This window comes from Mesocricetus auratus, unplaced genomic scaffold, assembly GCF_017639785.1.
Source record: "Mesocricetus auratus isolate SY011 unplaced genomic scaffold, BCM_Maur_2.0 Super-Scaffold_100009, whole genome shotgun sequence".
NCBI lineage: Eukaryota > Metazoa > Chordata > Mammalia > Rodentia > Cricetidae > Mesocricetus > Mesocricetus auratus.
The window spans coordinates 20,688,192-20,709,941 of NW_024429193.1; the positions used below are offsets into that span (position 1 = coordinate 20,688,192).

A 21,750-nucleotide genomic window follows, 5' to 3' on the forward strand; every position below is an offset into this window, starting at 1 on the left:
CTCTGAACAATTGAATCTCATAAGCAATTAAATGTTCTCTTTGTAAAACCACCCAATGCCTTAGAGTCAGTCCTTGGCAGCTACTGTCTGGATAGTCTGAGAGGTATTACCAAGGGGCCAGTATGGCAGATATATAACCGGGATGGCCCAGCATTTTGGTAACATTTCCAATCAATGTATTTTTAAAACACCTCAATTTCTTCTTACAATGAACATAATCTTACCAGTTACAGTTAATCATGTCAACACAAAAACTCCTGGATTTATTTGTTTATTTATATACACCAAAACAATCAAAACAGGCATGTGCATTTGCAGACTATATTACTATTGTGGTTTTTTTATGAGACAGGTTTTCTCTGTATTGTTTTGGAGGCTGTTGGTCCAGCCCGGCCTCGGACTCACAGAGATCTGCCTACCTCTGCCTCCTGAGAGCTGTGTGGTTTGTTTTCTGCTTAGTAATATATCTTTTGAAAAGTTGTACAGTACCATGATTTCAGGGAAAACATTATTCCATGAATGATAATTACTGGATATTTGGGGTATTTCTAATTTTAACTGTTACAATCAGTGTTTATATAAGTGTCTTTGAAGCAAACGGTCCATAAGACCATCATGTCAACCTCCTATTTCTCTAGGCTCATTCACAGCCATTACACTTGTTCTCTGCATGCTACAGTAAGTTTGAACATGCCGTGTCCTGTCTCACAGCATTTGCATAGGTTCTTGCACTCCTAGAGAATGCTCTCAGCTGCTCACTGCCAGGCCAGTTTCTACTCTGCTGAGAGCCTGTGGAGTCTTTAGATTAGGCCATGGTGTGATGGCATGTTCCATGAGCATCTTGACTACCCAGCTCCGTGGTGCCTGCATGCTCTCATATTGTTCTTCCACTTTGACACAGGCAGAGTGCCATTTGTTTTGTGCTTTGACAACCTGATGATATGAACAATTATGTCATTACTTTATTTAGTATTTCGTTTTCTTCTCTAGAACAATTATTTTTGTGTATGTGCTCAAGCACTCACGATGTGTGTGTATGCTTCTGCTGCAGCATGTGGAGGAGGAGCAGAACTAACTTGGTTGGTTGACTCAATTTTCTTTTTGCATCTTTTTGGGGTCCCAGAGACTGAACTCAGGTTGCTTAGACTTTCCCAGCAAATCACCTTTACCCACCGAGGCCTTTCACTAGCCTTTCAATATTTCTTATTGGCAGGACACTTGTTTCTATCCTAGTTAATTTCTACTGGGATAATTATCATATTTTATTAGTTGGTAAGCATTTTTTACATATTATGGTATTTATCTATTACCATTTTTATAGACTATATAAATATACTATAGACTATAAATATAGTCTATAATATTTGTTTTATATCACCAGCATTTCCCCTATTGTTACTTAATCATATCTGTCACCAGCTTTTTAAAAATTGGTTACAAAACCTAAGGCTAGACATAAAATTAGGAACATATTTAGATACCTCTTTGGAAAGAACATTTTAGTATTTTAAAAACTGAATTAAAAAGTATAAAAGCAATGCAATTTAAACACTTTTGAAAACTTAAAAACTGCAGCACCATACGTAGTTCCCTTTAGCTATGAAATGGCGAATTCCAATTAAAAACTGGTAGGGTCAGGGCAGAGTGAAGAAGAATCTAAAAGAATTTTCCTCGTGTTCCCAAACCCAAAGGATTGGACGAATGTCAATGAGTGAAGGAAGAAGTAGACAGTATGCAGGAAAAGTCAAGAACACGAAGAGGTAAGTCTCATTTCCACTCCTCTCTCTCAGCTCCAAATGAGATGACTACACTGAGTTTGTTGAGGAGAAATGGCTCGTTAGGATTGGAGGGTGTGTGCTAGAGATGTGGCGAGTCCCCCTGAGAAGATCCTGTACCTTCTCCCCGGGTTGTAAGTTGTAAAGTTTCCCAGATAGGCAGCCATGCCTCATTACTTCACAAGTGAAAGCAATGGTTGATATAAACATGGAAGGGCAGAAAAATGACCCACTGTGTCTGAGTGGCCCTTCCATTGATGATGACTCAACAGCATTTTCTGCAGGGAAAGCAGCAAAATCATTATGTCAGCTCGAGAGTGGTGGGGAAGATGCAGGGAAATCTGCACGTATGAAGCATCTGGAACATGTGAACATGGGGACAGCTCTCATGAACTTACAGCTGCAATCAGTGGGGCTGTGGACATGATCAGTTCCATCATGATCAAAATGGCAAAATTTCTCTTTTTATAGTTATAGTGAGAGTTGCACAACACAAGTTCTTCCAACTTATTTTATTACCAGTGTAGTCAAAGGCCTTGGCTCACATTGGGCAGTTACACTGTGTTCCTGCTGATGTTGCATAATCTCTTCCAGCTGCTCAGGAGCAATCAGAGAGGTGAAACAGGACAGGAACGAAAGCCCTTCCGGATGCTCTTGCACTTTTAGCATTGAGATCTCAGAATAGTAGAACACAGCGGACACTGAAACATAAAAAAATGTGATCACAAAATGCTTGGGAAGCGTTGAGCAGCACAGTGATTATGTGTGGCAGCCTAAGGATGCTCAATATCCAACCGTTGCCACCTCTTATTCACCCGAGTACCAACTGGCGTCTGAGTGGGGTCTGGGTTGGAATCCAGTGCTGTACAGAAAAGGAGGGCATCCTCTTCAAACGCGGTTCCCTGTGGCTGCACAACACAGAAGACCCCGGTACCTCAGGTGCAGCTCTCTTCAGTATCCTGTTGCTGTAGCAACTTGCCTACCATCTGGACCAGAGAGAAAAAGATGGCTTTCTCTGGCTCCCTTCCCCTTGCAGTATGTCCACTGCCTGTCAGATGCCTTCTCCCATACACAATAATAATTTAAAAATTTCAGATAAGTTTTCCTGGAGCTTTGTTCCTGACCTAAATGGGTTGACAAACTCAGTGAAATTTGACCAGGAAGAATAGGGCAAAAATGTGAATGTTTCCATATAACAGTCATTAAGCAAATAAAGTATGCAGGTAGTGTTGGGGGGAAAGAATGCCAACTGGAGACTTGCTTCAAAGGGAACGAGAAAAGCACATTCATCACAGTGTCTCTACTGTTTGCTTCTTGCTCTACACTGAATCTGCCACCCTTGTAGCAGTCCTGGAAGACAATTGCAGCGCAGTTCTCTCCCAATGGAAACATTTGCTCCAGGAGGGAGACAGGAGGCTCGTGAACAAGCTTCACAGGCAAGTCAGGGAAAGCTGAAGCTTAGGAGATCTACAGCTGCTCCCCAGGGCCATAGAAGAGGTGAACAGCTCAAGAGGAGAGGCTAAGCAACCCAGCTCTCGAAAGGTCCCTAGGATCTGTTTAGCTGCTTGTATGTAAGAGCTCCAAGGATACAGCCTTCCTGGATCATCACCCATGCTGGGGAGGGTGTGTGTGTGTGTGGGGAGTTCTGATGCAGTTACTTTAATGTTATCCCTGTTCCTGTGAGTACCCCTTCACACATGTTAGGAACCCCAATAAAAACTCAGTGGCTATTCAAGTTGAACTCTGGTGCAATTGTTATTTTGATCTACTGTGGGTTCCCTTTCTGGGGTGAGTAGATGTGTCAGCATGTGTGTGTGTGTGTGTGTGTGTGTGTGTGTGTGTGTGAGAGAGAGAGAGAGAGAGAGAGAGAGAGAGAGAGAGAGAGAGAGAGAGAGAGAGAGAGAGAGAGAGAGAGAGAGAAAGAGAGGGTAATATAAGTCCCTGGGAAATTGTTCACACACAGCAACAGTCTGCTGTCAAGTCTAGAGCATTTAAAGAACATGTGAACAAATTAGTACTCGGGGAGTAAGTGCTGCAGTCCTTCAGTTGTGGTAACACATGGGTAGACCATCATTCACAAAAGATGCATAAGTTGTTGGCATTCAGGCATTTACACCGGACTGTCCTTGGGACCCTAGCAGCAGCTAAGATGTGACACTGTGACTGCTGCAGCCACTGAGTAGAGCGCTCTCCCTTTGGGCACGTACTATGCCCACTATAAAAAGCAAGCCCTTCTTGTCCTCTTACTTCTGCTCTTGCTCAGAGGCTGCCTCTGTACCCCCCCAATACACCTCCCACATAAGTTCTGTTGCATGGTGTGACTTGTGGTGCTATTTGGCTCCATCTTGCCAAGGTTACGTTGTACTGATAAACTATTACACAACAATTTGTGCCCTTGGCAGGAGTCTCAACATGTTTCTTAAACTTCTTGCAAGGTTGCTGACTCCAGAAATTCAATTCATTTGTTTTAGATAATTTCACTAACCAGACAAACACTATTGACCAATGTGGAAAACATAGTTCTGTGAGTTATGCTGAATTCTTCACTATCTTTCTGAAATGGATGGAGTAGACTTCCCAAAGAGAGGCTGCAGGTAAAAACCTTCCTATGTGGATAACATCAGGAAACAGGGAGACATGTGTAAAAGATACCAAAGGTCCAAGTTGCCCCCTTTAAACAAAACTGCTTAGAAATATCTAAGTAGTCATTTATTTCCTCCATAAGTTATCAGAATATAGTTGATCGTCAAAGAGAAACTCACGCTTTTCCCGTATGATACAGTTCCAAGGCTTTTTGGAGTTGGTTAAAAGGCAGCTGGTGAGTCACTAATGGATCTATATTAATCTTATCTTGAAGGTAATCAGTCACTAGTTGGGGAATACAGTCTCTGGGTTTATAATCTACAAAACAAAATGGCTATTAACAAATATGACCTGAGACCAACCAGGCTGGTGAGATGGTTCAGCAGGTGATTTGCACACACACACACACACACTAATAAAATAAATGTAATAAAATAAGAAGTATTAGCTAATCAAAAGAGTAAAAAAATCAAGTAAGTCATGAGAGATGGGTAAGATACTCTCTGCAAATTTATCATTGAACATAAAGGAGAATCATTGTATCTGAGAAGCCATTGATAGCTGCTATTAAATGTGGCTTCTATATGTTACCTAGTCATCCTTTAAATAAAATCTGGGTTAATATTCATATTACTGAGTCAAAAATAATCTTTTCACCTTATCAACCCATATTCTGGGGTTACCATTACAAAACAATTTTCTCTCACATGCATGGGAATCTTCTCTGTTTACATACATACATATGGTATGGAAACTGTCTCTGTCCAAATGTACAGAGATGGTACTGGGATCCTCTGTATCCACATGCATGGAGATGACATAGGAACCCTCTGTATACACATTCATGGAGATTACATGGAAACCCCATACACATGCATGGGATGGTATGGAAACACTCTGTATCCACATGCTTGGAGAGGGCACAGGCACCCTTTGTATGCACATGCATGAGGATGGATGACATGGGAACCCTGTGTATCCACATGCATGGAGATGGCATGGGCACTCACTAGTTGAATAGATAGAAATGGGAATGTCAGTTTTTTAAATCAGCTAATGAGTATTGCTCAGAAATGAGGATTTTTTCAGGTAAGACAGAAGCACATGGTCAAAAGCACCAGTTTAGTGCATATAATGGCATTTACGACACAAAAAGACATTGCTATTAAAGTAGTACGATAAACCTCGAAGCCATCAATGCAGAGCCAAAGCAGATTAAATTATTCTAACTGCTGCAAAGTATTTTCCTTGGAGGAAAATTAAAATCCTCAGTGGCTCCATTATTTTATTTAGCTAACTAAAATCAATTTGGTGGTTTGGGAAGACGGCTTGATAAGTAAAGTACTTTCTATGAGTTCAGGTTCCCAGCACCCAGGGTAACCAGCCAGGGATGGTAGCTATGCACATGTAATCTTAGCTCTAGGGAACTGGAGACAGGAGGATCCCTGGAACTCACTGGCCAGCTAGTTTTGTCCAACTGGTGAGCTCCAGGTGTAGTGAGGAGCTCTGTGAAAAAATGAGCAGGACAGAGGAAGCACCTGATAGCAAACTCTGGCCTTTGCATGCACACTCACATACACATGCTTGCACACCCACACACATGCATGTACACATTAACCCATACACACATGAACACATGTACATACCTATATGATACTACACTCTCCCCAGATTTAAAGCAAAGGCAATTTGAAGAATGTTATTCACGTTTCAGGAAGAGACTTTGGACACATTTCTCTCATATCTGGTTTCCTTAGAGGAGGACTTAAGCCGTCACACCCTTCTCCTCATCCACCTACCTCCCAAACACACGCCCTTCATGGTTTTTCCAGATATTATCTTAGTTGCCTCAAGGGGCAGCTGTGTATCTTCTGGGGCCACCCCAAGGATCAGACAGACACCATAGCTTATGTTGCAGGAGTTCCAAGCAGAAACCTGAGAATGACAATGACAGCCACAGGCAAAACCCATGCATTAATATAAACTACCCCCACGGGGAAAGGATCCTGGATATTCTGAGCTTTGGACTTCTCTTGGGTAGACATCACTTCAAATTCAACTTGGACCCTGGGGTCATGGCATCTCCTTAGAGAGTCAATGTGGTGTAGGAGTAAACAGTCCAAACGCTGCAACCTGTGTGACTCCGGCATGTACTTTAACCTCCTTGTTGGCTCAGTTTCCTTGTAGGGTTGTTCTGAGTATTGACAGATTTGTTCCCTTAGGACCTCCTGATCACTACACCAGCATACAAGAATAAATGGTGTGTTCAACAAGACTATTCACAGCCTTAAAGGCCACACATTGTATTTCTCTAACTTTTTACTTGCTACGCTTTACTGCACAATTTATTTCTACTGAAATAAACCATAACAGGACATAGTAAATATAGAAGTAATTGGGGAAGCTCCACTTTAGAAAGGGAATTTCCAGTGATCCATAGGTACACATATTTTCTTATCTGTTTCATCTTCTTGACTCTGTTTTCTTTCCTTTTCCCTCAGATTTTACCTTATTTGCCTGTTTTCTGTTACCTACTTCCCTACAGAACAGCCTTCAGCCTTTGACAAAGGAATTACACAAACATTTCAATGTAATGGGTATACATCCTCCTCTCTAAACTGTAAGATCCAGGAAGATGCCAGTTATGTTATTAATTCCTGTAGCCATAGAATTTTGACATATGGAGGTACTGGAGTTTGACAGTTTCTCAAGTTCTGTTGGAGCACACAGATAAATATATATGAACCTGATAATTTTCTTATTTAGGTATAGATAACTAGAATTGAGAAAAGCAAATTACTGATCTTATGACTTTACATATCTATTTTGTATATCATAACTTTATATCTCCTCGTACATACTACCTTTGTTTCATAAAATAAGACCGTAGAGTGAATTTATATTCCAGTTTTCATTGGGGGCACACAGGTCTAAAACCTGTTTCCAGAAGAGCTTAAGATTATGCATGAGGCAACCCTTTCACTGTGCCCAGGAAACATACCATGGTTTCAATCTTTCCAATGGCCTCAAAGGCGAACTCAGCACCGACACCCGTCATTTCCATCACTACCTCATGGACAGGTTTCTTGAGCTTGTTAGGGTTGAGACAATCAGTGACACCCAAGGCTCTTGCCCGGGGAAACTTCTGCTCATTGATGTCAACCCCGATGATTCTAGAAGCACCAGAAGCTTTGCAGCCCATGACAATGGCAGAGCCGATCCCTCCGAGTCCAAAAACCACACAGGTGGAGCCAGGGGTGACCTGCAGATCCATACAGCGTGACTTTATCAGTTTTCAAAGCTGGCCACAGGCAGTTAAAGTAAACCAGCAAGTAAAGCAAAACAAAAAGCTAGTGAGCTTTTTGAAACTGTGTCTTTACCACTTTGAGCATTTGGGCAGATTCAGCCTAGTTTTGATCCCCGCTCCATGCTATATGGATAGCACACAAATGTAAGTGAGGAGCAGTCAAACCATGGAACCTGACGACTCTGTGGGCAGAAAGAAGTTTGTTGGGGAACAAACTGCAGGGCCTGCCTGGGAGAGTAAGGAACAACCGTGTTCTGGGAAAAACCAGTTTTATCCAGCAGGAAGGCATGGGAGGTGGGTGGGGGCCAGACACCTGAGAGTTAGCCTGGCGACTTTGAACTGATACAGCCATTTGGGTTAATCAGGGACTAGATACCCTTTGCTGTTGAAGGCAGGGAAGGGCAGTAGCTGCTTCCCATGATAGAAACCAGCACTGAGAGGCTCTGAGGAATACCAAGTTTAGGTTTCTGTTTACCAGATCTGAATCCTTCTGTTTACCTAGTAAGAATACAGCCTGGGTTAGGCCCAGACAGTTGTCTTAGGACACTGTCAACCTGTCAACAGCAGTGCCACTTTGGGCCACCTTTGTGACCCTAACAACAAACACCTCGCTCACCTTGGCTGAGTTAACAGCAGCACCATAGCCTGTAGGGACGCAACAGCTAAAGAGACAAACTTTATCCATAGGGGCAGCAGCATCAATTTTGACTACTGAAATCTCGGGCACGACAGTGTACTCAGTGAATGTGCTTGTGCGGAATGAATGGTAAACCTTCTGTCCTCGGCAGGAAAACCTAGAGGTCCCGTCCAGCATCACTCCAGAACATGGAAGAACACTGTCCCACAGCGGCGTAGACAGGCACACACATAAGGAGATGAAAAGAGAGACATGGTCACCATTAGGCACATAGAACGTGAGCTCTTTGATAAAAGGGCCAGGAAGAAATCTACTAACTCTTGCTTGTCACAGAAGTTTCCTTGGGAGTGCAAGCAGGCATCACATTCTCGACACTGTGGAATAATGAGTGTGAGGACTTTGTCTCCTGTAGGGTGGGGGAGGGAGATGAATCAATAAATCTGAGATAATTCATGGAATAAAAATACAATAAGATCTTAGCAGCTCTCTTGACAACATACCATGGAAAGATGATGGCAACCAGTGTAACGCCCCAGGTTATTTTAAAGCACAAGTCTTTTTACCTGGTTTCAGATCTTTACCATTTGGGTAAAGATGAGGAGACATTGCCTGCTGGGTAGAGAGTTGTAGGACCACCTTTCCCTACTTAGAAAATAGAATAATAGAATCAGGAAGGAACCCTAAAGCCATCTAGTTTAATTAGGTTTGTTTTTCATTGTAACAATGTTAATTCTTTTCTTTTCCATTTTAAAAATGTAATTCCTTGCTGGGCACATGCTTTTAAACCCAGCACTTGGGAGACAGAGGCAGGCGAATCTCTGAGTTTGAGGCCAGCCTGGTCTACAGAGCTGGTTCTAGGATAGCCAAGGCTACACACAAAGAAACACTGTCTGGAAATAACAAACAAGCAAACGAAAGCAGAAATGTAATCCCTTGCTGGTTACAGCCTGTTTATGGTGGCCCAGCAAAGTCAGCACTGTCTCCGGAGGCTGCAGCCCACTCCCATAGTGACACTCTGCAGGCCTGGTTTACTGCTGATGACTCTAAGCTGAGTCAACTCCAGAGAAAAACAGTTCTTTCTCTCCCATTTTCTTTCTGGGACAATTACAATAGAAGAGCTCCGGAGAGGATCTGGATAGTGTTTGGGTCTTGGATCAATTCATGCCCTGAGGTTTAGAGTGACGGGCGAGTGCAGCTTAGAAGGCTTGACCTACGCAGATACCAGACTCCTGTAGACTCTGCCAGAGTGTACAGGGGGGTCTCTGGATGTTCATTTATAGGAAAATTCCTCAAGGTGGCAGTTAAAAATCTCTTTAAACTTTGATAAAGCACACCTTACCTTTATTGACTCTTAAGATTTTCTAGATACTAGATACTAGAAGCTCTAACTGCCTTTTTCCTTCAAATGCTCATTATCGTTTCCCACAAAATTCCCAATAGGATCTTTCTGGCTAAAGAGGGGGTAGACTGTAAATGCTCTTATTTGTACTACATTCTGGGAGATGCACAGTCAGCTCTTTGCTTTCTGTGCTTTTTCCATGGTCCATAGTATGCATCTCATGATTGTTGTACACTTAGTGAATACATGAATGATAACAGCCTTGCTATGTACTTTCTTAAGTGTCTTTATGCAGCTGGTCCCAGACTATGGGGTTTCTAAATTACCATAATCTATGAGTGATTGCTCACTCACTGTGATCTCTTTAGACATGCTAAGAATAATAATGTCAATATCTTTTAGGATGCAACTGGGGAAGATGTACCCATCATCCTGTCATGCAACTTTCAAGCAGTACATTTTAGTCGACTAAAACGTTTACTCATTTGTCAAATGCTCCAACTTTGGAGTGGGCACCATTCTAAAACACTCTGGGGATCAAGACATAAGTAGCTCTTAAGCCTAAGGACCTTTCAACCGGTTTAGAGGGTCTCTGCTCTTATACCAACTTTCATCTGGTTGGCTCAGTGATAGGCTCCTTTGGATTACTGGTTTCATTTGATAACACAACATGCCATTAGATAGAAGAATGTAGAGGCAAACCCAACTTGTTTTTCTGCTGAATATGCCAGAGCCCCTCCTCTGCCAGTCAGGAGTTCCCTGGCATGCTGCTCCCATAGAATTTTGTTTCCCATTTTCTACCTGGTTTCACAGAGCTAACTCCATCGCCAACACTCTCCACAATCCCTGCTCCTTCATGTCCCGGAATCAGAGGGAATTTCATTGATAAATCTCCTGTCAGCACATGGTCGTCAGAACCACAGATTCCTGAAGATCCCATCTGTTAAGTGGCCAAAGGCAAGTGGGTTATGATTTTTTTTATATCTTTTAGGCTGAGTGTTCTCTTTTGTTTGATATGAATTATCTTACTTAATCTCTAAAACAACAGTCATGTGTTAGAGCAAAAACCTGCCCCTAAAAGAGAGATCCCTTTGAAAAGGCTAGACCCCACAGCTAGAAGACACCCTGCCGTGGATCCAAGCAGCTTGTGGTGTGACAGAGGGAAGAGGCAGTCTCTGCTGTGACTTGCCAGCTCTGTGTGGAGAACACGGTACTTCCATGTCTCTGTCCTGTTCACCATGTTGACCCAAATCATGTGCTTATAAAACTTCCCAACAGCCCCCTTACCCCAAAACTCTCCCAAGTGAGGTTTACCCTTTGTTCTGGGGATTGGTGCAGAGCTTTCTGGGGGTGGCATTAGCTTGGGGAGTACTCCACACTGCCCTCTATGAGGTATCTCAGGGCTCCACACCATCCCTCTCAATGGTTGCTCTTTGTCTCTGCCTGTCTCTGTATGCAGCAGAGACATATCTATGTTTGGGGTCCTCGCTGGGTTAAAATGGTTTCAAGATGTTACCAAAGGCTAGACATGCTTTTTCATATACATGGAGGCTCCATGTCCCTGTTAGTTTGTTGTGCACATTAAATCAGAGTATGTGGTTGTCAGTGGCCATGGTTCATAGAATATGTCGGGAATCAGGGCCTCCTCCACCACAGTGGGCATATGGAGTCTCCAACTTTGATTTTCTCAAGAGGTCAATGTGATCCTGCTTATTTCCTGCTACTGCAGTCTTCAGCTGGGTGGGGTGGTCTGACCCAGGTTATAGTCTTTATGGGTACGGAGAAAAGCAGCTCACGAGCAGTCACCAGTCAAGTAGGAAGCATGCCAGTCAAGTAGGAAGCATGCTAGACGGTGGCTCCCTTGGAAGTGGAGTTACAGATGACTGTGAGTCGCTGTGTGGGTGCTGGGAATACAACCCTAGTCCTTTGGAAGAGCAGTCAGTGCTCCTAATTGCACAGCTATCTCTCCAGCTCCTACATTTATTTTTTGAAGTGTAGTATTATTTTCTTTTGTCCTCTGGCTGACTTAAACTTACCTTAATGCGAACTTCTCCAGCTTTTGGTGGCTCAACTTGCACTTCTTCAATTGTAAGAGGAGACTTTTCTTTCCAGGCAATGGCTGCCCTACATGTGATTGTCTAATGGGCACAAAATAAAATGGCATTTACCAATAAACTTCCTTTTTTCTGATCACACTTGTTGTTATTTGTAAAAGTACAAAAATCACAGGGAAAAAGCCAAAATAAATAAATATAAACAAGTCACCTGCATTCCAAGCATAAACTACTAAGAGTTTAGCAAATTTTCTTCCAATCTTTAAAAATATTTTTTACATACAAAATTTTAATAATTTAAAAATAGTTAAGATGATTCTATATAAGAAAGTTTACCTTCTCCTTTCTTCATTCTTCCTCCTCCTCCTCTCTTCTTCTAAAATAGTCACTATTTATTGAACGATTAGCACTGACATATTTATAAACATTTCTCTTAACTTTGAAAAACTTCATAGTCATAGTTTGAAATGACCACTTTATTTGGTTATATCCTAATTTTCTTAATAATTACCTAGCTATAGGAGTGTTTCCATTGTGTTTCCTCTTACAAAGGGTATTATTTTTTAAAAACATCGTATTTTTATTTCTTTTTAGTTGATAAATGAGCTTACATGTACAAATGGTATACAACTTGATTTTACAAAGGGTATTATAATGAGCACATTTGTTCACAGTATTTTTCTTGGTTGATTTGTTTCCTTAAGTGAGAATTTCTTGGGAAGGATAGAGTCATTGTTAGCGCTAAGTTGATTTCCAGATCTCTGTACAGAAAGATTTAATCACTTGACTCATTCCCCATAATAATAACTTGTCTTTGCTGTCATTTATCCCATTTTACTTAGCATTGACTGTATCTTTTGCCCAGGGAAAAGAAGCCCACTGTCTTCATTGGTTTTTTTCAGGGTAGCAGTGTGGGTGTTTGCCATGCTAATGGGAGCTGTGGTAAGGCTTGCTCGTGTATTCCATTTCCAAAGGCTGAAAATTATCCATATAGCAACAGATGCTTCTTATCCTCTCTTTGAATTCTTCCAGTTTGATTTTTAAGCACTTAGCCCATACTTAACTGAAGATTATTTCTTTGTGTAACGTGAAGCTAGAATCTAAATGAGTTGTCCCCGGGTGGCTTGGTTACTATTTCTGCCTTTTCTACTTACATTAGCACTGCTGCTGCACAACAAATTCTTATTCTTCCAGGCTTCTCTTTAGAGGCTGCTTCTATTATCTTGAATATCTTTCTGTGGATTCTTGAAATAGCTCCTTCCTCAGTGAGAGGACTAGCTTAACTTTTAGATGTATTACCCTGTGATACTAATTTGTTTAACTTTAAACGTGTTCCATTTGTAGGTGTGATTTCTGCATTACTAATTGTGAGTAAATCTGCTGTGTCTTCAGGAAATTTAGACTCCAGCAGAAGAGATAAAACAGGTTTTGATATTATAAAGAAAAAGGACATGAGTCACAGTGGAATACTACTTCTGTCAATGAACAACATAATTAGAATAATTTTGCTTTCACTCAAAACTTTTGTCAAAAATAACTTTTAGGAAAACTTTCCTGATTTCAAAAGCAATGTACAAATAACACAAACACTAAGTTACACAGACAAATGTAAGGGGAGGAAGCATGGGAGGCTTGACGCCCAGCTCTCACCACTGCTAATGATGTAGAATAAGTTCCTCAGCCAATGTTCTGTGTATGTACTGTGTTCCTGTGACCACACTGGACACCCTGGTCACAGCTTGCTGTTACATGTAACAGGAAGAGTAATTCTCTTTACTGACCACCTCAGACTCACCAATACATTGGACCTGCAGCTTCCTAATCCTCTACAGGCGTCATTTTCATCACGCTCTTTGCAATGGTGCCAGTAACCTACTCGTAAGAACATGCAGGACTCTTTCACTGGGATCAGTTTCCAGTTCCAGCTGCCCCCGCAGCACAGCAGACAGCATGTCATTCCCATTCATATCAGATAACATGACAGGCAAATCTCAAAGCTTTTGCTGCAAATCGGAATCATTGTAATCAAGTGTAAACTTGTCAGAAATTCATTCTCCGGACTGTGGTGGGAGACTTTCCACATCCTGGGAAACTTTTGGGTGCTATTGTCATTAAATTTTGTTAATAACCTGATCAGAGAACACAAAGTCTAAATTTCTTTTAAACACTCACCTGCTGGATGGCAGTGAAGGGGCTATGGGGTATCACAAAGCAATAAACTCACCTTTCCTGTGGTGTCCATGCTGGCTTCTCTGGCTTCGCTTGTGTCCTTTGGGTATATCTGAGTGAAGTGTGATTGTGCTGCTCAGCAGCCTGGGCCAACTATTTATAGTGTTCATGAACCCAAAAGCCATTAAAAGTAATTACACTGTCAACGTGGAGACGATCAGAAGGGTGACGGGCTGAATGAAAGGAATACGAAAGACCAGGAAAGGATGATTCAGGAGGAGATTGACAGCCAAGAGCTGACTGGGAGAGAATGGCTTGGAGAGGAGGTGGGGATAAAAGGCTAAGAGGCATTGCAAAAAAAAAAAAAACCAAAAACCAAAAAAACCAGGTAGTGAAGAACAAGCCACACAGTATCTGCTCATTAATCAAAAGAGTATCTGGAAGAGCAGTTATTATAGGTGCTATTGCTAAATGAACAATAAAGACAGGGTTAGGACTGGGTTGCCAGTAGTCAGAGGAGTGGAAAAGTGTAAGTACTCACATAAATTATAATTTAAAACTGAGAAGTGCATTGTGAAACTGAGAGATGCTAAAGGTGAAGTAAGGTATTACAGAAGAGTCTCACAGGTACGAGTATGACTTCAGGGGTAAAACTTGCATAAGAGCAAGGAATAGGTGTGTATTCAAACTAGGGCACCGAGTCAGTCAAGGTAAAGCGTGATAAATAGATCATACTGATGATGGGAAGGAAGAAGATGTTCAAAGTCTGCGATACTGGCCTGACCCAGCAGGCTTCTGCTTTAGCTGAATGAGTGGACACAAGTCAGAAGACCAGGCTGGCGAGCTCTGGCTGACAGCTTTATCAGCTTCTAATTCACATACGTCCAGCACACTTCAGGACCTACTGTGATGAACCCATCTTGCTTCTCTCTGCATCTCTTGTGACTCCTCTGACTCTGCCCGTCTTTCCCCCAGCATCTTTAGTTTGGTTTTCCCATCCATACTTCCATCCTGGCTACCGGCCAGTCAGCTTTTTAGTAACCCAATCCAAGTGACAAACCTTCACAGTGTACAGCAGTGAATCGTAGTTAACAGATAGTTGTGGGCCATCATGTGGCTGCTGGAAAAGTAACTGGTACTCTCAACACTGAGCCTTCTCTCCAGCCCCACTTGGAAAAATTTTAATCTTTTTTTTCTATCATATTTCTTAAATTTAGAGCTTGACTGGGCATGGAGTTCAGAATCCTAAGACACGATGCTAAGTGTTTTGGTGCACACAGTGGATTCCTGATAGCTCCCACCCAACTCACTCATTGATATCCACCCATATTTGGTGGATGTCAGTGAGCCATGCCATTTCTGGAACTCAGTTTCTGTGTTCCCAACTTATAAAAACCCAACAGTAATAAGTTTACGGAAAGGGTGAAATTTTTCCTCACGGAGACCTTGGAAGGAGTGAGCATTGAAATAAAAGGTTACAAGTGCATCTGGAAACTGAACCTGTAACCTGTTAACTTCTGCAGGACTTCTCCTCTCTGATGCGATGCAGTAAGGTAGACAAGAATGCCATGTCAGCACTAACAGACCTGGGTCCAATCTTACTGTCATCTCCTACATACTGAGACATAAGAGCTATGGTTTCTCGAAGCCTCAGGTTCCCTGTCAGTTGGGAATGTTGTTATATTAGCCTCACAGGTTTCCTCACAAGCACTAAGCCAATTATCATATACAGATGCCCAGAATCCTGCCTTGTACATAGCAGGTCCCTATGTAAGTGTTCATTATTATTATATGTCTAAGAATATCCATTTCATTTTTCCTCAGTTCTGACTTGCATTTGCCCTGTGGTAGGAAGTATAGCCATGAAGAAAACACTTGATTTTTCAGTTTAACAACTACAACCAGAGAGTTCTGAGATCTCCCCTCTTAAGCTCACAAATGCATTGAAGGCAGTCTTTCTCTGCAAGGGCCAGGTGACCTTCTTGCTTCAATGAAGTCTAGGTAAGAATTTGACTACCATTGTGGCAGTTATGTGGGCACCCCTGAGAAGGTGACAGTGGGTAGGGGACACTCTAGGGAAGATGATTCTAGTGTCAATTCTCACTCACTAAAACAAGTAATGCTAAGAATTGCTTCAGAATCCTACCTTTTCCTTGTATATGCAATTAGATGAGATGGTACCAGATTAAGATGTACCTCTAGATGAGACCATACTAGATTATGGTGTACCTCTAGATGAGATGATACCAGAATACGGTGGACCTCTAGAGCTCATATCAGGTTATTGTGCATTTCGTATCAATATAAATGGCATCCTTTTAAAAAAGACAGTGTCCCAAGATGTAGAGAGGGCCATGTGAGGAGGCAACTTTTGTATACTTCTTAGAAAAAATACAATGTTTAATTGATATGAGGCAAAATAATAGCTGGGTTATAGAAACAAGTATTTTATGTGAAGAAAGCAATAAAAAGGCACAAAATAAAACATGATCAAATGTGAGGTTCAAGTTATTATAATTTTTATTCAAAGATGTGTATTCCTAGTTTTTCTAAAATGCAGACCTAGAAGTTGTAACCTGCTTACAGTTCTCTAACACATCAGTGTAGTTTCAGTTTCTTGACATGTTGACAAAACCTACAATATGTGTTTATAGAATCTAATTTTCTCGTTTTAGCTAACTTCCGATTACTGTACTAAAATTCAACAACAAGCTTCTTTAGAGAGACGAGCTTGCTTTTGCCATGATCTGGATGGGAAAGGCCTAGGTAGCATGCCACAGACTCTTCTCCCCCTTCTACGTGCTGAGACATGTTTATCACATCACAGAAGGAGCGGGTAAGTGTATTTGATACCTGTGTGTCTCCTTCTCCAGGACCTACCCAGATCCAGTCATAGGAACTCTACCTTAACCACCTGGGCTCTCACCTCCAGCTGTTGCAGTTGGATTATATTTCTCCCCAGACTGTCATTACCATGAAATGTGGGGGATTGAACTGGTTCGTTGTTGGAAGACAGGCTGTTTTCAAACCATTGCACTTCTGGCTAAACTGGTTCATTGCTGGAGAACATGCTGTGCTCAAACTATTGCACCTTTGGTTCCAGTTTTTGCTTCAACCAAACCAAAATGTGCTCAGTCCCCATATTTTCTAGTTTCCCTGCTTCTTTTCCTGCGTGACTGGAGGCTTCTTTGCTCCACCTGAGCCTGTTACCCTCTTTCACCTCACGCCCACGATGGTTCAGGAGGCACATTTTGTTTTGTTTCTAGGGTTCGTGTGAACCCTGCATTCACACCCTGTCTTTGATGGAGACCCTGTCTTCTGGGTTAGATTTGAGTCAGTAAACACAGAACTCAAAACTAAACAGCACTGTGTTCTTCCTCTCTCATTTTCTTCCTCTTCCTACTATGCTCTAGGTTTGAATTCCATCCTGTGGAACTGTAATAATGACTACTTTACCAGTGACCTTCACTAAGGCACTTTTAAAAATATTTTATTTATTTTTAAGTTTAAATTTAGATTAGAAACAAGGTTGCTTCACAAGTCAGTTCCAGATCCCTATCCCTTTCCCTCTCCTCCTCCTGTGCCCTCCCCCCAACTCCCCCATTATCCCCTCATTTCCCCAGGGAGGGTGAGGCCCTCCATGGCAGTGTCCATAGTCTGTCATTTCATCCAGGGCAGGGCCTAGACTTTCCCCCAAGAGTTCAGGGTGAGAGCGCATCTCACATCTCACATTGTTGGATGGGAGTCCAAAGTCCATGTGTATACTTGGGATGAATACTGATCTACTGTCTAAGGCTCAATAGATTACCTAGGCCTCCTCACTGACACCCCCATTCAGGGGGTCTTGATCAGTCCCATGCTGGATTCCCAGGCTGATGCCTGGGATTCAAAAGTTAACCTTTGTCAGGTCTGCTGTTTCTGGGCAGCCCAGTCTTAATCCCTTTGTTCATCAGTCCTCCCTCTCTGTTACTGGCTTTCTTGAGTTAAGCTCAGTGCTTAGCCGTGGGAGTCTGCCTCTTCTTCCATCAGCCACTGAAAGAAGTTCCTGTTTCCCAGACTCTCTGGCCATGGGATTGTAGGCTGGCACTCCCCAGATTGTAGGAGGAAGTCTGATGCCGCCATTAAACATGTGACTTACTAGAGGCGCATACAGATGAGGTAATAAAAGGGCGGTTTACCACACCGCTAACCACACCCACTTTAGGCAGGACTAAAGACGTATACGGCTGGACGTAAAGACGTATACGTACGTAGGCGGAACTACGTCACTAGCCAAGCCCACTTTTGGGCATGGCTAGGGGCGTTACGGGGAAGGCATAAAAGACAGCGCACAGGAAGTCTCGCTCTCTTTTCCTGGAGTTCGGCTTCCGGTCCAGTCGCTAGCTGAGATCTGCTGGTTTGGTATCGTGTGAGTAATTTTCAACATAAAATACTTAGCTTCACTTTCCGTAATTGTGTGTCGCGTATCGTTACAGCGTCCGTAAAGCCAACAGTTTGGTGTCGGAGCGGGATTGGAATCGGGACCCAGGGCTTCTCTCGGCCCGACCAGGCACACGTGGACTCTCCTTTCGCTAAGTTCCTCACTACTTCGCTCGGCAAGGCACGATTCCTGCCGCCAGGAACCAGCACCTTCTACCTGCCGGTAAGGTTAGGCGGAATTCCAAGGTTTCTCTCGCGGCCACGTGCTGTTTTACTGGCGGCCAGCTGACTCCGGCCACGTGCTCTTTCGCTGGCAGCCTGTTGATTTCGGCCTGAATTACTCCATTGGTAACAAACGTAACTGCTTTATACAATGTCAACAGCTAACACTATGATGCAGGATGTTAAGAATTTTCTTGGTTTTTGTATGGATGGGATTTTAGAAAGGGTTGAGGACCTACCTGAAAGGTACTTCCTACCCACGATGGTGACTATTAGCTTCATAATCAATATAATTTTGTTAATGAAATGGCTCAAAAATAGGAATAAACTTATACAGGTCATGCAGTCATCGCAGGATAGTTTTGAAATCTTAATACAAAGGATTCAGGAAATGCAAAATTCATTGCAGGAGAGTAAGAAAGGGTTGGTAGAAAATATTCAGGATATTAAAAATGATAATGTAGGTCTGACGAACAGGTTTAAAGAGACGGAACACAAAATTGAATTATTTTCAGGAAAAATGTGTTCCATAGATAGAATTGAAAAATTGGAACATAATGTGGAAACATTTAACGACAAACACGGTTCCATGTTTGATGATTTCACTAGCAAATTACAAAGACTGGAACATAAAATTGAAATGCTAGCAGAAAAGAATTGTTCCATGTCTGAGAGCAATGGTAAACTAACTGATAGAATATCATTTGTAGAAGGCAGTTTACATGCTATTGAGGTACTTGCTAAGGATGAGACTATTAGAAATTTGGAATCACATGTAAACGATGAATGTAAAAAAATGAAAGATTCCATGACATCCTTAGAAAATCATTTGTCCCAAGAACTTCAAGAGCTCAGAGAAACAATGATGAATAGACTGCAGGATTTAGAAGACGCTCAATCTGATACTTCAGAATCAGAAATACAGGCAACAGGTCAGGACAGGAGTTTCCCAACGCTTCTCAAATGCCGGAATGATTTCCCTAAGGTTGCTATGCGTTCCCCTATGGTTTTTCCAGTATCTGTATCAGAAAAACCAGCAATGAAAAAACAATCAAATGGTCCCATTGCTTATCACTGGGAGCCTATACAGATGAAGGATCTAAAAAATATTAAGGAGGCCATTGTCATGTATGGTCTTCATTCTCCCTTTGTCAGAGAGCTCCTAACCTCATGGGCTACTGTAAATAAAGTAACCCCAAAAGACTGGGCCCAATTAGCCTCTGCAGTACTCGAAAATTCTTGCCAAATTCAATGGAGAGCTTTGTGGAGGCAAGAAGCAAAAGCAATTGAGATTCAGGAATTGCAGAACGGTCATGAAGTACCCCAAGACAAGATTCTTGGGGAGGGTCCTTACGCTGACACGCAGGTTCAATCTGCATATGACGAGCACATGTTGTCTTTGTGCCGTACAGCTGCTTTAAATGCCTTGGATAAGGTTTGTGAAACAGGAGAGATAATGCAGCCCTACACCAAGGTATTACAGGGCCCAAGGGAAAGGTTCACTGAATTTTTAGAGAGATTATCCAGAGCAGTAGAGGTACAGGTAGCGAACCCAGAATCCAGGCGTCTCCTTATAGAATCTTTGGCGTATGAGAACGCGAATCCTCAATGCAGGCAGGTAATTTGGCCATTAAAAATAAGATCAGCGCCATTGGAGGAATGGGTTCTGCATACAGCGAACCTGGAATGTAAAAGTCAGGATACAGGAGCTTGGGTAGGTGAAGCTATTTCTACAGGTTTGAGGAGGCACCAGGATGCCAAATACCCTACCTGTGATGATATAGAGGCATGGGTAGGGAAGGCAATCTCAAAGAATTTAAATAGGCGTAAAGATGCAAAATGCTTTAACTGTGGTAGAATAGGACATCTTAGTAGGAACTGTAGACAACGCATTCCTAGAAATAATGCTTTTACCAGGAATGTATCAAACAGAAGGCCTAAGCCTCCTGGTCTATGCAGGAGGTGTGGGAAGGGGCGCCATTGGACTGATGAATGCTTTTCCACAATAGACAGACAAGGTAGATCTTTGCAGCAGGGAAACGGGCTTCCGGGGCTCCATGGAGCCCCGAAAAGGAAGATTATCCGGTCATTCCCAGTGACAATGGAGGACAGCCTCTCCCAGGACAATTAGAAAAGGAAGATTATCTGGTCATTCCCAGTGACAGTGGAGGACAGCCTCTCCCAGGACAATTAGAAGATCCACTGCCCATTGTAAATAATACGGCATTGGATAATACATTAGCTCCAGAGGATGAAACAATTACATCAGGAGGAGATACAAAACATATATTTTGGCAAACTTCTATACAATATCATAGACCCAAACTTCCGGTTAAGGTAAATAATAGGGTGATTTACGGATTACTGGACACCGGAAGTGACGTCACTATACTTAATCAGCAGTCCTGGCCACAAAACTGGGCTTTAAAAGAGGTTAATGTTCAATTCTTAGGGATCGGAACCCTATCTGAAGTTAAACAGAGCGTTAGATGGATTGACTTTATTGGGCCAGAAGGACAGAGAGGAAGGTTAAAGCCATACGTTGCAGATATTGCTATAAACCTCTGGGGTCGTGATCTATTACAGCAATGGAATACGCAGATTAACATTCCTCCTGTATCAGCTAGGAATTATAGACAAGCTCTTAGTGGTAGTAAGAATATAGTGAGACAGTACAGAAAACAGATGCCAAATATACAGGCTGTGCAGAAGCAAGATGCTAGTGCCAAACCTACAGAGCAACCAAAAGCTCTACCATTAAAATGGCTGACAGATGAACCCGTCTGGGTGGGTCAATGGCCTATGACATCTGAGAAGTTAGAGGCTTTGGAGAAGTTAGTTCAGGAACAGCTAGATGCTGGACATATTGAGGAATCAACTAGTGCGTGGAATTCGCCTGTTTTTGTTGTCAAGAAGAAGTCTGGTAAGTGGAGAATGGTTACTGATCTTAGAGCCATCAACAAGGTAATTCAGCCTATGGGGTCTCTACAACCTGGGATGCCGTTACCTTCTCTAATTCCTAAGGATTGGCCAATTATAGTTATAGACTTAAAAGATTGTTTCTTCACCATACCGTTACAAGAAAACGACAGAGAAAAGTTTGCCTTCACAGTACCTACCTATAATAATTCCCGTCCGGTACAGAGATTCCAGTGGAAGGTACTACCTCAAGGTATGTTAAACAGTCCAACTTTGTGCCAATATTTTGTGAATAAACCTCTAGAAATAATTCGTAAAAAATTTCC

The 21,750-nt window shown here is 42.3% G+C and overlaps 1 protein-coding gene across 1 annotated transcript; it reads right to left on the reverse strand.

Annotated features, from left to right (window-relative positions):
* Positions 1–2,280: 2,280 nt before the first annotated feature.
* LOC101836643 (alcohol dehydrogenase 1) lies at positions 2,281–14,153 on the reverse strand. Its single transcript, XM_005081961.4, has 9 exons — positions 13,920–14,153; positions 11,678–11,779; positions 10,443–10,581; positions 8,621–8,708; positions 8,282–8,501; positions 7,360–7,620; positions 6,158–6,293; positions 4,538–4,676; positions 2,281–2,476 (listed from the first exon to the last, which is right to left on the reverse strand). Exons 1-9 carry the CDS (start codon positions 13,935–13,937, stop codon positions 2,452–2,454), a joined length of 1,128 nt encoding a protein of 375 aa, XP_005082018.2. The 5' UTR covers positions 13,938–14,153; the 3' UTR covers positions 2,281–2,451.
* Between the last annotated feature and the right edge of the window lie 7,597 nt (positions 14,154–21,750).